Source organism: Microcebus murinus, chromosome 3 (assembly GCF_040939455.1).
Source record: "Microcebus murinus isolate Inina chromosome 3, M.murinus_Inina_mat1.0, whole genome shotgun sequence".
Taxonomy (NCBI): Eukaryota; Metazoa; Chordata; class Mammalia; order Primates; family Cheirogaleidae; genus Microcebus; species Microcebus murinus.
Window position 1 is genome coordinate 112,698,060 of NC_134106.1, and position 17,669 is coordinate 112,715,728.

At 45.4% G+C, this 17,669-nt stretch overlaps 1 protein-coding gene across 4 annotated transcripts in view; it reads left to right on the plus strand.

Moving 5' to 3' along the window:
• FAM114A1 (family with sequence similarity 114 member A1) overlaps nucleotides 1–17,669 on the plus strand; it is a 130,757-nt gene that overhangs the window by 48,587 nt on the left and 64,501 nt on the right. For all 4 annotated transcript variants that reach the window (XM_076001178.1, XM_076001176.1, XM_076001177.1 and 1 more), the window contains exons 7-10: nucleotides 4,100–4,252; nucleotides 9,445–9,562; nucleotides 15,323–15,414; nucleotides 17,474–17,635. In XM_076001178.1, coding sequence (XP_075857293.1) covers nucleotides 4,100–4,252; nucleotides 9,445–9,562; nucleotides 15,323–15,414; nucleotides 17,474–17,635 — 525 coding nt within the window. The remainder of the gene's footprint in view (nucleotides 1–4,099; nucleotides 4,253–9,444; nucleotides 9,563–15,322; nucleotides 15,415–17,473; nucleotides 17,636–17,669) is intronic.

Below are 17,669 nucleotides of genomic sequence, written 5' to 3' on the forward strand. Positions count from 1 at the left end.
CAGCCCTCCTTAAGAAACATAATAATCTCTTTGCTTACTCACGATAGTCAAGAAAATTAAAAATAATATTTATCTTATTTTCTAAATATAAAGCTCTAACATTGAACTTGCTCTTCAAGATAGCACATGCCAGCTTACCCCACAATGCAGGCATGCCCCGTCCCTTCCTCTGTGAGAGCCTAAGACACCAGGTCTCTGTGCCTTGCTAAAATCAGGAGCAGCTGATGCAGCAGCAGATTTTGTAGACGTCACAGGCAGGACCCGAATATCTTCCATGGCTCGGCACTGGGAGCCCACGAAGGTGGTCTTCACAGAGAGCTCTCACTGAGAGCATGTGCACGGCAGCTCCCCGAAAGCTCCAGCTTCAGGCTGTTTCTTCTCATCTCTTCTAAAATAACCCAGCTATGACCACTCTGATGTTATGGCCCAGGTAGGGACTTTGCAGGATCATCCAGACCATCACCCTCCTCTTCCTTAAAAAAGAAAACAGATTAGTATTAATGAGGTAATTAACACCACATGTTGTAAAAGAACAACCCCCCCCCCAATATCTATGAGGCTTAAGACAAAAAGTTTACTTTTTGTGCCCACAATGTACAGCATGAATATACCTACTCACATGGGAGGCTCTGTCCCAGGGGGCTCTCATGGGTAGCTCTCTTCCAAGCCCACATCTTCTGGCTTCTTTGTCTTGAAATCCTTAATTCCACCCTCACAGAGGAGAGAGCAAGATGTGGAGGGCCACCTGGGACAATTGAGGACCAGCCCTGGAAGTATACACATCACTTTCACCCTCATGCCCTTGGCCAAAACTTGTCACATGGTCCACCTAACTCACTTCAGGGGGCTGAGAAATACTGGTTAGCCATGTATCTAGGAGCAAAAGAGTATTAGATGAGCATGTGGGAATATTTTTGCCACCAGATTTCATATATATATATATATATATATATATATATATATATATAATCTTATTCTAGATAAGATGGTGATGAGGTGAGAGAAATGAGACTGAGTCCACAAACTAGCTCACTCCATGGCCTGTTTGGCTGTAACATGAAGAATTGGACTAGGTTAGTTTCCCAGATTACTGTAATTTTTGTGCTACCATCACAGTTTTTATCACATCTGCATGTAATCTATTGTTAAAAAGTAGCCTTGTCGTAGAAATGTGAGTAGCAATGCTCATAGCAATGTATCACCCAGGAACCACACAAGCCATCAGCAATGTGTGTTCTAAGCACACATCTGAGCCATTATGGCAGGAAGTGTGGCGCAGAACATTCTGGGGCACCCCTAAGCTTTGCAGCTGCAATTCACATGGCTTAAGCCAGATCACCACAACACTGCTGAGTCCAGGCTCTTTCCAAACAGTAACACTTTGGCCATCCAGCCAGCCATTCCACAGGTGCACCCTGGGGGTCCACTCTGTGCCAGGCACTGTTCTAAGCACTTGAGATACATCAGTAGCCAAAATGGATAAAATATCCCTGCCCTTAAGGAGCTTTTGATCTAGCAAGGAGAGACAAACAAACATTATTTAGTGTTATAGAAGATGATGGGTGCTGTTGGAAAAAAAGACAAAGTAGAGCAGGAAGAGGCAGTCAGGAGGTGGGGTGAGGGGCAGATTAAGTATTAAGTAGGACGATGACAGGTCTTATGCAGATGATGACATTAGAGCAAATACTCAAAGGAGAGGGGGTTGACCATGCAGAAACCTGAGAGATGCTCATTCCAGGCAAAGGGAGAAGCTCATGCAAAGGCCTTGAGACAGGACTGTGTGTTTGGTCTGAACAAGGGACAGAACGTGCTCCACGGTGGGAGGAGGAGGGAGCCAGGGTGAGACTGTTGAAGAAACCAGTTACGATATGTCTCAGCCTAGGTCTTCCCAGGAGCAGACACCAACATGGGCTTAAATGTGCAAGAATTTCATTAGGAGAATTGCCTATGTGAGAGAAGATGGGGAGGGAGCCCAGGAAGGCTGGGAGAACCATTAGACCAAGATGCAGGTCCCTCCCCAGTGAAGGAGAGAGGGAGAGAGGATTGGGTGGCATGTCCCAGACTGGCATGCAGCCTGAGGAAGGCTGGGGAAGCCATGGAGAGTCCTGGAGTAAAGAATGCTGACAAAGGAGTTCCCCTTCTCCTAGGAACTGTCTGCCTCGGTGTCTCTACTGCACCAGTGATTGGTAGGGAGGAGTCCTGGCAGACTCAGGGATGGATTTCAAGCCCAGCCACCAGGCCCTTGATCACATATGCTCCTGGGAATAGGAGGGTGGTCTGCAGGGTGCACCCCCACACACTCCCCAGGGCAATTGCAATTGCCAGTATCTAAACAAGAGATAATGGTGGCTCACAGCAGCATAGAGGGCTTGCAGGTAGTGATGAACGCCTGATTCCGGGTATAATTTGAAGATAGGTCCAGGTTTTCCAATGGAGTGAAAGTGAGCTATGAGATAAGAGGAGTCATCAAAGATGGCTCTTAAGTCTTTTGAGTAACTAGAAGGATGAAGCTCTCATCCACTGAGATAGGGAAGTCTATTATATTTTTCCTTTATACACTAAAGAAATGCATAACTGTACAAAACCCCTAAATTGCACACATGCACTACCTCAATTGCTCATGCATGCTGTCATGGTGGTACAGGGAACACTCTTTGAACAACACGGGGACAGGTGGTGCTGGAATCCCACCAGTGTACATCTCCGTGGCTTTCCTCTCTCAGGAATTCTTCCAGGCCAGAATCACACTCACTGCTGTTGAAACCCATCTCCTTTTCTCTCCAGAGGGAAAATAGATCCAGCATCCTTTGTCAAGCTGTTTATCCTGTAGACAGTTTTAATTTCACTCCCTGTCCTTGAGTGAATCCTGCTCATTCCAAAGTGACGTTTTCCTTTTCCCTTCCATTCTACCCCTTCTTCCCTCTACCCCAAAGTACAGATTTGGAGATAGAAGTCAGTGTGGAGAAAGGAAGCAATTTCATTGTCACTTTGTTAGTTTATTTTACCACCACCAAGCCCTGAGATCAGTGGGGTACTTGGGTTTTATTGTAAATGTTAAAAAATTCACAGTGATGACTTTATTGGGTTGTTTGGAACACTCTAAAATTAAGAGCCTGTACTAATTTAGTCTTCAAGACAGACAGGAAAGAGAAATCTCTCTGAAGCCCAGTGGGTTATTGGCTAGCATCCTAAAGAACCCAAAAGGAGAATGAGGCTGATTGTTTTATTGCTACACAATAAAATAAGAGTCTGTTCTTCAGTGTTCTTCCTCTTGTGACCTTGTAGTGGTGGCCAGTATACTTATGGTGCTCTCTACAGAAATTAAAGAACTCTATAAAGTTAATGCCCTAGTGAACTTAATGAGAAATCAAATAAAAGATGCTTAGAATCAAAGAAAGTAAGTGCAGAAAATTGGGAGTGACTGATAAACTCAAGTTAAAGTTCATTTTGTTGTCTTTTTATTTAATCACCAAAAAATAATGAGAGAAAAATTATTAATGTGGATAGGAACTTGGATAACCATTAATACTTTTGGAAACCAGGCTAAGAATCAATAAGCATATAGTCTTAATTGTATTAAGTATCTGATAACAAATATATTATGAGTTTATATTTTTTTCATTGAAGATATTCAATAACCACACACACAAAATTTCAAAAATAATGGAACTCAGATCAAATCAGACCAGCTTATTTCTGCTTTGAAGTCTGCCTAGGTGCAAAAGTTGCAATTAATCCTATCATAAGAGATTAAACTTTCCCAGTGTATGTAAAACTAGGTCATGATAGAAAATTTAGGCATTTTAGAAACTAAGAAAGTCAGTCACACACGTGGGGACACTGCAGTGGAAACCACTGTTCAGCTTGTGGTGTGCTTCTTACCAACTTGTTCCCAGGCATAGAATTTTTGCTTTGTTTTGCCTTGCACATTATGAACATGTAAAATTCAAAGTGGAGCATTATGTAAAAATGATCAATAGCATCAATCAAAAAATCATTTTTTAGAAATTCCAAGCTGACCAAAATCCACCCGTCTTAAATGCAAAGTCCGCCTTCCCAGTCTCCCCATCCAGTGCACAGACAGTGTGTGTTTCTGCAGATGTTAAGGGAAGCCAAAGAGAAAGAAAAGCAGAGACGGGCACAGCAGCTCACGGCGGAGAGAACTGCGCACTACGGGATGCTGTTTGATGAATACCAAGGTTTGTCACACCTGGAAGCCCTGGAAATTCTGTCCAATGAAAGCGAAAGCAAGGTATGTCTGCCCTGCTCATTTGAAATAGCAAGTTCTATAATGTGTTTTCTTAAACATGAAAGAAGCTAGAAAAGTCTGCCATTAAAATATCTCATTTTTAGAGCCTCATTATTGTTGTGCTGAGGTCACAGATACACTCCAGCCTGATTCCCCTCAGGCCCCATGTAATTTCCTCTCTGGCGTGTGCCAGCCTGTTACCCCACCCCAGCCCCAAGAAAGCCAGCACCGGAAGAGTCACCACTACCCTGCATTGTGGCTGCTCAAAGCCACGGCCCTCTGCCTCTACTTGGGGACGTGCCACTCAGATCAGAGATGCCCGAGAGCCCACGTCTTCGTTCTGCCCAATAACAACAAAGCACCTGATACTGCTTTCAGACTGCAAGATTTTAACGTATTTTGTTTTATGGTCTATATAGTTATTTATTTGGCCTTCTGTTAGAATGCCTGGGCCACAAAGGGCAGAGTTATGTTGCTGAGGGTTAGAGTTCTGTTGGAGAATTCTCCCATGCAGAAGCCTGGGAGACCCAGCCTCGCTCATTCACACCCCCCACTGCAACCTCCAGAAAACAAAAGATGAATAGTGGAAGCCAGCAAGGTTTGGCGATTTTTTTTCCTCAAAGGATCTATAGTGAGGTGTGTGTGTGTGTGTGTGTGTGTGTGTGTGTGTGTGTGTGTGTGTGTGTGATTATTTAGTGAGCACTTACGTGGCACTTATTTAGTCACTATTCTAAACACTACAAAACTATAAACTCAATTTTTTATATGGCTCTTTCATGTGCCTGTCAGGCTGACTGCACTCTGGGGTCAGTTTCCAGTGGAGGCCACAGAGCAGCACCCTCTGGACCTCCTGTGAGGGACAGGCCTTGGGCCATTCTGGTGACGTTTCCTGCAGAGGCCAGGTCCTCAGACAGGGGCTGGATTTGGAAGTGAGCCTCCCACTGGAGTCTCTGTTGGCTCTCCCTGGGCTCTGAGGAGGCCGAGCAGCTCCTGGAGCCCAAGCAGGGAAGACGCCTCTGCACAGAGCGCCCGCAAGCCCCGGACAGGGTGGAGATGCCCTCCCTACCCATGGGACCTAGTCACGTGCCGCTCTCTGCATGTGTTTCCTTTTTTGTGAACCATGAGCCTTCAGTGAGAATCTTGTGGTTAAAACTGTTCAAAGATAATTTTCAAAAAAAAAGAAAAACATGTGATTCTCATACAGATACAAAATGACCACGTGTAAAGAATGAGGAAACCAGGCAGATATTATAGCCGGTCCAAAGGAAAAGCCAAAGAAACGGCAGAGTATTTGGAGTGAAGGGATGCTGGAACGAATGTGCGAGGAGCCTGCTTTCCCACCGCAGGGGAGGCTGCCCTCTTGCCCAGAATTCAGACACATGTCCACAGGCAGTGACTCTGCACTGCTACCAGCTGTCTGCGACGTGGAGCTTCATGTTGCTCCCTAGAGTCAGAATCTGATAGTCCAGTGGCACGTGCTCCAGACAGTGCAGTTCTCCACTGAAGCACACGTTCTCCCTACAAAAGTGAGGTCTAGAGTCAGACATTATATTATTAAACACCATGCAGTAGCTGTATGATTTTGGACTCCTCTTCCCTCAATATCCTCATCTATGAAATAGGAATAATAATGAAACCTACCTCACAGGATTATTAACAGAATCAAATGAGATAATCTGGTGAAGCTAGTAGCAGCATGCCTAAAACATAATAAGCACTTGACAATGTATATATAATGTTGATGACATTTTATTTTTATGTACATTCTTATGTTATATGTATTTGTTATTGTTATTAAAAATATCACAGAGGCCAAGCACAGTGGCTCACACCTATGCTCCCAATACTTTGGAAGGCCAAGGCAGAAGGATCACTGGAGGCCAGGAATTCAAGACCAACCTGAGCAGCATAGCGAGACACTGTCTACAAAAATTTAAAAATATATGTATAACAAGGGAGCATGGCCCCTGTAAAAACATCACAAACTTTCATGGTGGAGAGAGATTCCATTCTGACTGTTTCTGTCACAGGCCTCAGCTCTGGGACAGCCCTTTGGAAAAGAGCCCAAAGGCCCTGTGTTGCTGGGAAGGAGTTCGGTCCGGGGGCATTTCCTTCTGTTTACACGCTGCTTCCTAGCTCGTAGCTTTCTTTCTCTAGCCTGGAGGTTTTCGTGGTGTTCATAGTGAGGGATGTAGAATGTTTTTCTTGACTGGGTGCTATAATAAACAGTCCTGCAAACGTGTGGGTACAAAACAGTAGAATTTAGTCTTCACTCCTGTAACAGTCCGAGGTAGGAGCACCTGGTCAGCGGGCGGCTCCCTGCATGTATGGGCTGAGGGACCAGGCTCTGCCCATCCTGGGCTGCACTAGGCCCCCTGTGTGCACAGGCTGCCAGCAGGAACACGCATGGAGACCTAGACTGGGTTGCCAGATTTAAAAAATAAAAATACAGCCTGACTAGTTAAATTTTAACTTTAGATAAACCGTGAATCTTTTTTTGTTATATATATATCCCATGTAGTATTTAGGACATATACTTATGCTGAGAAAATATTCATTATTTATCTAAAATTCAAGTTCAGCTAGGCATCCTATGTTTTATCTGGCAACCCTACAAACACCAAATATTTAAAAGTTAAAGAACTTTTGAAACAAGCTGTTAAAGAAAATATATTTTATCCTCCTGCCTTGACAAACATCCTTTCCTAATGACCTGGAAGGCCACCCTCCCATTCAGAACTCTCAGACTCCTCAAATTTCCACACGTCCTGCAGCCTGTCCCTTCCTGTGTCTCCAGCTCTGTCTCTCCCCTCAGGGAATCGTGTGTGTGTGTGTGAGGATGCCCTAGTTCAAGCTCCACCCATACCCCCTGCAGACAGCCACTCTTGGCTGCCCCCTGGGCCTAGTGGGACTCAGGCCAGTGGCGTGGCCCCCGATAAGGAGCACAGCATGGGGAAGAGGCCCACACAGGCCATGAAAGAGAAGCTGCAGTGACCTGGAGCGTATTCTGGAACAGGAGTGCAGGCTCTGGTGGCACATCCCTTGGGCCTTGTGGGCTCTCCTGTGTCCAGGTCTAAAGGCAGTATTGGATCTCACCGTCCTCTAGGGCATTATCATCTTCTGAATTGCATCAGCGTCCTAAAGACAGTGTAGAGGGACACTCCCATTTTTTAAAATCTTGGCCCAGAAATGATGCACATCATCCCTGCTGACATTCCATTGGCTAAAACTCAGACACTGTAATGGAAATATAAGGAACTATAATTATTACCATTTGACTAGATTGATTCTAGGATGGGAATCAATCAGGCATGGCAAGTGGTGTTTAATAAAAGTTATAGAAACATCATTTTCATTGCTGTTATACTCACTAGTTAAATAGTAAACAAAATCTTCGAAATGACAAAACACACCACCTTTCAAGGAAAAGATTTATAAGGCAGACTGTCTACCCTTGTGTCCAGAACAATACTTGGTACAGTGCCAAGCATATAGTCACCATTCCACCAATATTTATTAAGGAATGTGTGATTATTTATTATTGGATTGAACTAAAGATTCAGTGCATATCACCTTGGCATAATGGAATGAACTAAGAGGAAGCAACAGATGCTGTACTATTAGTAGAAAGATGCTAACAAGAGTCCTAGGATAAAAAGGACCCTTCCCAGGAGGTGCCCAAAACATAAAACCCCAGTGTGTTCCCTCCAGGAAGATTGCCATCGCCACAAGAACACAGGAAACCAAAATGTCCCACATGCCTACATACGTTTTCACTAAGCATAGTATTCAGACACATTTACAATCATTGTTAGAAAACCAGGGTTCAGAAAGCCCGCGTGAAGCGCAGGCATGTGATGTGCACGTATCTGGGACCTGGCAGCCAGACGTGCCTGGTGAGCTGGAACGAAGCCTTTAAGAAGGTCAGGGCAGAAAGGAGTGTCCGGCGCCATCATGCAGGGCGCGTTCGCTGAGCTCTACGCTATCGGGTTTTGTATTGATGACTTCCTGCCGAGCCGCCTCCTATAGCCTCTGCCCCGGTGCACTATGGAGACACACATTAGCAGCTTTTAGGGAAATGGCACTCTGGCATCGCATGCCCTAACTCTCTCACTCACCCCCATGTGCAAGGTGCGTGTCTACTGCCATGATGAATATTCAAACATTTTCCAGAGAGGACTGCAGCTCCTCTGCTGGCTCTGCCTCCAGAGCAAGTGTCCAACCTGTAGAATGAAAAAATAAAAACCTTACTACTTGGCAGTCATACTTCACTTTTTATATGGTGCTCCATGCTGTTTGACCATTTTAAAAATTCAGATTAATCTTCAGAAGGTGACTGGCCCTTTGTACAAATAATTTTTAAGTGGGTACAGAGGACAGTTTTAAAAGAAGGGTTCTGAAGACAATGAACAGGGATGACATCAGCCCAAGTGCCACCTCCTCTGTGAAGACCTCCCTGCACCACCACCACCACCACCACCCCGTGCCCCCAGCACCCCAGGTGCTCTCCATTCACATCCGTCGTGGCCATTCCTGGTGGACACGCCGCCTCCTTCAACCTGCAACATCTCAGAGAAGGAAGGCGTGTGTGTGCATTCCTGTAGCCCTGGCACAGTAACCGACATCTAGCAAGTGTGTGTGTGGATATATATAACCCTTATTTATGTGTTTACATGTGCATACATATATACACACATATGTAAATATTGAGCATCACTCTAAGTATTTTAAGTACATTATTTTACATAACCCTCAAAACAAGCTTACAAGGTAGATGTGGTTAATCCCCATTTTAAAGCAAGGAAGAAAGGCTTCATGAATTATCCAAGGTTGTAGTAAGTGAGGAGCTGATATTTAACCCCAGGATTGATGCCAAAGTGTGATAGAGAAGCTACCACCACCATTTATTTAGCATCTATTGTGTACACTAGTGTAGTGTATTTCATATTCTTTATCTCACTTACCACACAAAGGATCTTGCTTGAAAAATAAGAAAACTGAGGCCCAGAGGGCTCATGTGTAACTTGTGTAACTGTGTAACTTGTCCAAAGTTGCACAGTTAATACATAGTAAAGCCAACAGCCTTACCTCCCACATGTGAATCACCTCTGTCCTAGGGAAAACCGGGGACAGCTGTATGTAAACATTAATGAGAAGAAAAGATGACAGTTATGCTGACCTATTTCTTTTTTCAGGTTCAGTCATTTTTAGCATCACTTGATGGAGAGAAGCTGGAACTCTTAAAAAATGACCTAATTTCCATTAAAGACATCTTTGCAGCCAAAGAATTAGAGACTCAAGAGAATCAAGAAGGTAAAGGAAAATAAGTTAAATAAGACGATCTGTTGGCACAATCCTTATGAAACTGCTGTTCACAAACACAGCCCTTTGAGCAGGGTGGAATTATTTCATTCAAGCATCCCCCACCCCATGCTCTTAAAACACCCTTGGCATCTGCTCATGTTACATTGATTTAAATCCTCTTTTTCGCTGGGTGGGAACGCCTGTTATTTCTCTGATGTTCTGCACAATCCTTGACATATCCCAGGCACACAATGAAGGTGTATGGTCAAATGAGCAAAAAGTGCAGTGTGCTAAACAGGGCCCTGATGACTAGAGTTTATGCTCCGCTTCTAATTTTATCTGCTTCTTTAATATGATTCATGTTAATGGTGGGAAAATCTTTCAATGATTTCTTTGCATATTTTTCTTATTTTAATGTATATGTCTAGGGCTCAGAGTGTATCAGTAAGTGTCCTACACTCCACCGAAGAACAGTCCTGATAAAGGCTGTACCACGTTTCTGCAGTGCAGCGGGGTGTGGCGTGCGGGCGGCCACCCCTGGAGCGCCCAGGCCTGACTTCGGGCAGTCTCCTAGCCAGACGGTGGCGTGCCCCAAGGAGACTAGATCCTGCTTTGTGAGAAGCAACGCTTCCTTCAGAGGGGAAAAATTATTCTCAAAGTTGAGCGTGCTTAATGATTAATTTAGGTTTTCCATTAGAGAGCAGAGTGATTTCTACCGATAGCATAGCCAAGCGCCTGCCACAGCTGTTTCCTGTAGATCATGGGGAAGGGCCGCAACCACAGACACAGGCTGGCCTCTCCTAGAACCCTAGGAAGGGTCCCATCTGAAACATTGTCACCACTCTTTTGCTGTATGGCCTTAAAAAAGTTACGTAGCCTTTCTGAAACTCAGTGTTTAAAGTTGTAAAATGGAAACAATGATATATATACCCAAAGGCTATTTACATATGTTAGAGAATATTTGTAAACACATATATAACAGTGCCTTTGCACACAAAACTGCTCAGAATGTTAGCTGTTCTTATTATTTAAAGTGCTAACACAATGTCAGGAAAATAGCAAAGGTGCAATAAATTGCAGCTTTTATTTATTATTCTACTTATCATTACCTACCATGCAAAGTAGGCAATTATTAACAATAATGTGCATTCATAAGTTGCTGGCAGTGTTTTGTGCCCAAGTGTGTTACATCCTTTTATCCGAGTTCAAATGCTTGAGCCTCAGTGCTGAGGGCAAAATTACTCTAAGCATTCATAAACTGTCATTTAAACATCATTTCCCTCTTTAGCCCACATACTGACCTTAGGTGCCTTCAGCTTAATGAGATTTATTTTCATTGCTTCAAAATGAAAAAATCAATTATTCTGAAGCATACAAAGAAGTCAGTATCAAAGATACAGTTGGGGAATAAGTTTTTTGAGCATTTTTATGTTTCTACAAAAGTCACAACGGATTGATGACAGCCCTGTCTTTTTTTTTTTTCCCTAATGAAGAAACTAAAACACTAGCTGTTAAAAGTCATGAAGCTTGCATTGTGGACCCAAGACGAACCAGTAGATGCCCTGTCCCAGACTTATAATCACCAAAAAGAATCAGGCTGTTCCTCTTCAAGTCTCATGATACCTGAGGCAGACCTTGGTCCTGTTAGGGATGTCTCTTAGGATAAAAGAATATCCCAGATTCTCCCCTGACATCAAGGAGATGCTGTTGCCAATGCAAGTTCAAGCAGTGCAGTACCCCTGCTTGGAGCAGTAGGGGAGAGGAAACTTAATGCTATTAAATACAAACAGTTGCTGTAGGTGATATGTTCTAGTCTAATTGTAGACATTTAATAAATCAGGATTTTTGAATGTCTCATTCACACACATGTACAAACACATACAAAAATTGAAGTGCTAAACAGCATGCTTTAAGAAATGGTAGATTTGTCTCTCCGTAAGTGACAAAACCCTATTATCTCCCATTATATATGCATTTTCCCAAAGGGCATCTCCAGATTATCAAAACACTATTAATTTTAATTAACTTAATAAATAAATGTCATTCAAACACTTAATGACAAATTGGGAAAATTGAATAGAGGCATTGTCATTACATTAATCCAGCTATGATAGAGTGTTACAATTCCAAAAAGGTCGAAGATTACCCGAAAGCTATAGAGAAGAATCTTATCAGTGGAAATGGACAGAAAATCAGGAGGAAAATTCTGGGAGAAAACAGCATATTCATCAAATTTTTTCCTTGTAAGCACTTATATTCCTAAAAGCCTTCTAACAACTAAATAATTTATTTGATACTCTCAGAAAATGTAATAAACTGTCATTTTTAGATAAATTTAGTATCAGTCTCCTTTGCAGTTAATAATGTTAGCTAATGGTTTGCATGTTTGTCTTTCCAGCAGAGTGTAATTTTATCACACTTTCGTAGGTCTCTAATTTGATTTACCATGGCTGAGAAGAGATTTTAAAAGGCCATTTTCTATTTTTATTGCCTTGGTGAAGATCTTCTTGGCTCTGTGCATAGATCCAAAGTTGTAGTAATAGGTATTCTTCGATGCAACATTTATATCATCATCTGTTTTTATCTACTTCCATTTTTCTCTATGATTTTTCCCCTAAAATATTTGCTAAATATTTCCCCTATATTTATATCTGTGTAGCACATAATCATTTATTTATATAAACCTTTCATGTTTACAAAGCACTTTCACATTTGTTGTAGTAGCTGGTCTTAATAACAGCTCTACCTAGGAGAGAGGGGGTTTTCATTATCCTCTATTTACAGAGGAGGACATGGAAGCTGAGGAAGCCCTGTGACTGGTCCCAGAGGTAGGGAGAGCCCACACCTCCCAAGTCTCAGTCCAGGGCTCTTTGTGCCCTGCAGCAGTGCCTCATACAGAATGAGAAGGAGCAGGAGGTGTAGGTAGGAGACCTTGTCAATGCTACCCAGGTGTGGCCCTGCCCGTCTAACTTTGTCTACACCTCTGCCCAACAGAGAGAATCTCAGCTTTTAATGGAATCTCTCTGTCTCCCTCTCTGTCTATCTGTGTCTCTGACACTCTAGCCTTGCAGCTCTCCCTTTGCATGGCTAATGCATTCTTTTTCTTGAAGGTTCTGTTCAGGCATCACCTCCTCTAGGAAACCTTCTTAACACCCCTCTGAGAACTGGATTAAGTGCTGCAAAAGCCCCCTCAGAGCATCTACCTCTTTGGGTTAAAATCATTTGCTTGTTGCAACTTCATCTTGAGCAAAGACAATTATCTCTCTCTGCACCCCTCACCCTCGAGAGACACACACACATGCACCCCACACCCCTCCCTCTACTGCAGCCACGTGGACCTACCTGCTCCTCCCTGAACTTGCTGGTCACGCTCCCTCCTGGACTCTGCTCCCACTCACTGCTGCCAGAAGGCTCTTACCCCTCCCCACCTGACATCTGGACATCGTGGTTCACCACTGTCCCCCTCCAGGTCATTACTCAAATGTCACCTGCTTAGCTCCCTGCTGTCTTAGTCCATTCAGGCTACTATATCAAAATATCACAGTCTAGGTGGCTTATAAACAACCAAAATTTATTTGATCTAAGTGCCGGCCAGTTCCATATCCAGGAGGGTCCCTGCCCTATGATTCGCAGACAGCACCTTCAAGGAACCAGTTAGCACTGTGCGGACTCACACTGGGTGCTGATCCCTCACCATCTCATCACCTCCCCAGAGCCTTGCTCTTAACAGCATCACACAGGTGGTTAGGGTTCGGTGCGTGGATCTGGGCAGGCGCAAACATTCCAACCACAGCTCCTCCTGTTTACACGTCCTAAACCCAGCTGCCTCTCTTCCTCCTCGGTTCATCCTTCTCCATAGAACTTGCACTTGACAGGTGTGTTTCACTTATCTGTTTTGATGGTTGATGTGTCTCCCTCCTGAGAATATGTGCATTATTGGTAATAATAAACTGACCTAAGCCAGATGTTTTGAACAAAGCCCTACAAGCTACCCTGGCTATCTGCATGAGCTGCTCATTAGCCGTTTTGTCTCTACAACAAAATAGCACATCTAGACAGGTGCTTGACACAGTTCCCTTGCCCGGCTCGGTGCTCACTGCCTCCCCCGCTGGGGCACGACAGAGTGTCTTCTTCCCAGAGGTTGGGATCATGTCATCAGGCCAGGTCAGTGATGCTTTCATCCTCCCTCAAACTGGTAGTAAACCCCTTGTGGAATCAGTTCTTTGGCACCTATCAGAAACGTTTTAAATGGCATTGCTCTGTATGTAGATAAAAATGAGAGAAATTAGATTCTCTCTTTATTGCCCACCATTGACACTAATTTATTTTCATTTTATGATATATATTAATGCACCATGTATAACATCGGGTATATTTAATTCATCATTGTATGTCATGGAATTTATTCATAAATTATTTATTCATTACATATTCATTAGCACCTTCTATGTTCCAGGCACTATGTTAGATGCTCTGAATTCAGGAACGAGCAAGGCAAATACTGTCTCTGTCCTTCAGCGGTGTGAAGGGGAGACAGGCCATTAAGGCGCACTGCAGAACCAGGCGGCGGGGGAGCCGGGCCGCTGTCCCGAGCGCGGCGGGACCGGTGCCGCGGCCCAGCCCTGCGCCCGGCGGGGCAGGCGTGCGGGCCGCGGGTCCTGAGCCCGCTTTGTCCCGGGTCTCCAGGCCTGCGAGGGCAACGTGTATTCGTCCAGCCATTCTGTCGGCGCGCAGCCGTTGACCGCCTGTCGCTGTGCACGCGACGGCCCCCGTTGCTGTGAGGCAGCTGGTGTCCGGCCTCCCGCCCGCAGCCGGCGCCCCGCGTCCGGTGCCCGGTTTCTGGTGTCCGGCCTCCCGCCCGCAGCCGGCGCCCCGTGTCCGGTGTCCCGCGTCCAGTGTCCCGCGTCCGGTGTCCCGCGTCCAGTGTCCGGTGTCCCGTGTCCCGTGTCCGGCCTCCCGCCCGCAGCCGGCGCCCCGTGTCCGGTGTCCCGCGTCCAGTGTCCCGCGTCCGGTGTCCCGCGTCCAGTGTCCGGTGTCTCGTGTCCCGTGTCCGGCCTCCCGCCCGCAGCCGGCGCCCCGTGTCCGGTGTCCCACGTCCGGTGTCCCGCGTCCAGTGTCCGGTGTCCCGTGTCCAGTGTCCCGCGTCCAGTGTCCCGCGTCCAGTGTCCCGTGTCCGGTGTCCCGCATCCAGTGTCCCGCGTCCGGTGTCCCGCGTCCAGTGTCCAGTGTCCCACGTCCAGTGTCCCGCGTCCAGTGTCCAGTGTCCCGCGTCCAGTGTCCAGTGTCCCACGTCCAGTGTCCCGCGTCCAGTGTCCCGCGTCCGGTGTCCCGCGTCCAGTGTCCAGTGTCCCACGTCCAGTGTCCCGCGTCCAGTGTCCAGTGTCCCGCGTCCAGTGTCCTGCGTCCGGTGTCCAGTGTCCCACGTCCCGTGTCCCACGTCCAGTGTCCAGTGTCCCGCGTCCGGTGTCCCGTGTCCGGTGTCCTGTGTCCAGTGTCCCGTGTCTGGTGTCCCTTGTCTGGTGTCCCGTCTCCCGCCTGAGTCCGGTGTCCCGTGTCCGGTGTCCCGTGTCTGGTGTCCCGTCTCCCGCCCGAGTCCGGTGTCCCGTGTCTGGTGTCCCATCTCCCGCCCGCAGCCGGTGTCCCTCGAGGCCTCCTGCTCTGCTCCGTCTTTGCTGCGCCGCGGGCGGTGGCGATAGAGCTGGAAGCCACCACATTCGGAAGGATGAAGGATAAATAATGCTTCTTTCTTCTGTCATCTTCCATTTCCAGGCTTAGAAGAAAAGGGAGAAGAATTTGCCAGCATGCTTACAGAGCTTCTCTTCGAATTACATATCGCGGCCACACCTGACAAACTCAATAAGGTCAGCACCATTTGATTCAAAGTGATTGGGAAAAATTACCAAATTTTGTAAAAATTGTAAAATTTCTTGTAAAAAAATTGTAAAATTCCAGACACCCACCTGAAATGGAAAAATCCCATATGGCACAATGGGGAGAGGGATTTTGAGGTCAGTAGTTAAGATTTGAAGAGGCAACATAATAAAATGTGATACTAAAGAACATGCTATACTGCTATGAGACCTGCATTTTAGTTGTAATTTTACTAATAATTAATTGCCTGTGACCTTGAGCAAGTCACTCACCTTTTTGTGGCAAAATAGAATGTTATATCAGAGCAGTGGTTATCAGGATGGGGGTGGATGAGGGGACAGAATCACCAAGGGGCTTTTCCACATTCCACCTCCCCGTCCCCCTTGTAAGCAGAAACGCCAGAATTGGGCAGAGAGGAGCACCTTGGCCAGGTTAGCCACGCACCCCCACCTGGGGCAGAGGCGCTTCGTCATGTCTGAGAAGCTTCCGCCTCTTGCAGTCTGGGCTGCCCTAATAGCACCACAGTATGACAGTACAAGGTCTTGCCGTGAAGTTTCTTAAGGGGACACTGATCGTTACTGACTTAAAACTCTGTGATTGGCCAGTGGCTCACGCCTGTAATCCTAGCACTCTGGGAGGCCAAGTCAGGAGTTCGAGACCAGCCTGAGCAAGAGCGAGACCCCGTCTCTACTAAAAAAAAATAGAAAAAAATTAGCTAGTCAACTTAAAAATAGAAAAAAAATTAGCTGGGCAAGGTGGCATGTGCCTGTAGTCCCAGCTACTCGGGAGGCTGAGGCAGGAGGATATAGCCTGAGCCCAGGAGTTTGAGGTTGCTGTGATCTAGGCTGACGCCACTGCACTCTAGCCCAGGTGACAGAGTGAGACTCTGTCTCAAAAAAACAAAACAAAACAAAACTGTGTGATGTTTTTCCATTCTCTCTCTCTCTTTCTCCCCCTTCCTTCTTCTATGCGAGTTGGCCAGTGGCGTTTATCTCAGCATTCACTTATCAAGGTGGGCGAGGAAAGGCAGGAGGAAGCAGGGGGGTGGTGGTGTGAGTGAGTCCCTCATCTAGGACAGTCGCTGACTCCTGTCTCGGCAGCACCTGCCGACACTCAGAGGGCGTTTGGCGGCTCCCAGGCTCTAGGGCTTATTTGCATTGTCAGGGCAAACGTTTGCCCTAACAAAGAACACACCAAGGACAGCTTTTTTGGGTTTTCTCTCCCCATATCTTCTTACTATTAATTTGCCATTCAGCACTCTGACATATACTTCAACATTTAAGCTTTGCAGTGAGAAGTAAGTTCAGCATAAGCTCAGAAACAATTTTTACTTAAGTAAACAGCTTAAACTATAATAGTAAAAATGTAGATGAGTCTGCCCTTTCTAAGTTGAGGAAATAACAGGGAAGGTGGTTTCTGCTTTAATTCAGCCATGATTTTTAATACCACAGGTTGCTTAAACTGCACTCGTGTGAAACTGAACTAGCCGCAGAGCAGCACCTGGTCTTCCCTGCAGCCCTTCCCTTCTTCCTCTCGAGGGTGGGAGGCCTGCCACGAACCGCACAGCGGCAGCTTTCGCCCGCCCAGCAGGATACGTTGTTAGGTTCATGAAACATTAAGACTTTCATGAGATATATCAGATGTGGCTTTAGCCATGGCCCTGTCTCAATTTCTAACCTGTATTTTTTTTAAATACTGTTCTTCTTTTATAGTTAGTCATGAAAAGTGAAAAATATACCATAGATTTTTCAATGTGACTGTCATTTTTATTCTTATCTGAACATTATTTTAAAATGCTTTTTAAAAAATCCTCCAGTCCTCCTATATTCCCTCCATACTTTCTATTCTGTCTCCTTTTTCCTACTTTATATCTACTGTAAATCAACATTAAGATTATCTTTTAAGAGGGTTGAGGAATTGCCACTTCACCCTTCAAGACACAGCGATTCTTCCTTGAAGATTTTGAGACACTTGATTTTAGTCTGGGGGTTGGCAGTACTTAGTTTCCATATTTGCACAATAAATGTGTTGCTTGTTGGGCCTTTGCAGGCCATGAAAAAAGCTCATGCCTGGGTGGAGGAGGATCAAGCCACGGTGTCGGTAAATGTGGCAAAAGACCCAGAGGAGGAAATGAAGAAGGAAGAAAAAGAAGAGAAACCTAAAGACCCTCAAGAAGACAAAAAGGGAGAAAAGAGAACTAAGACAATAGAGGTAAATTTATTCTAGATTGTCCACCTACAGGACA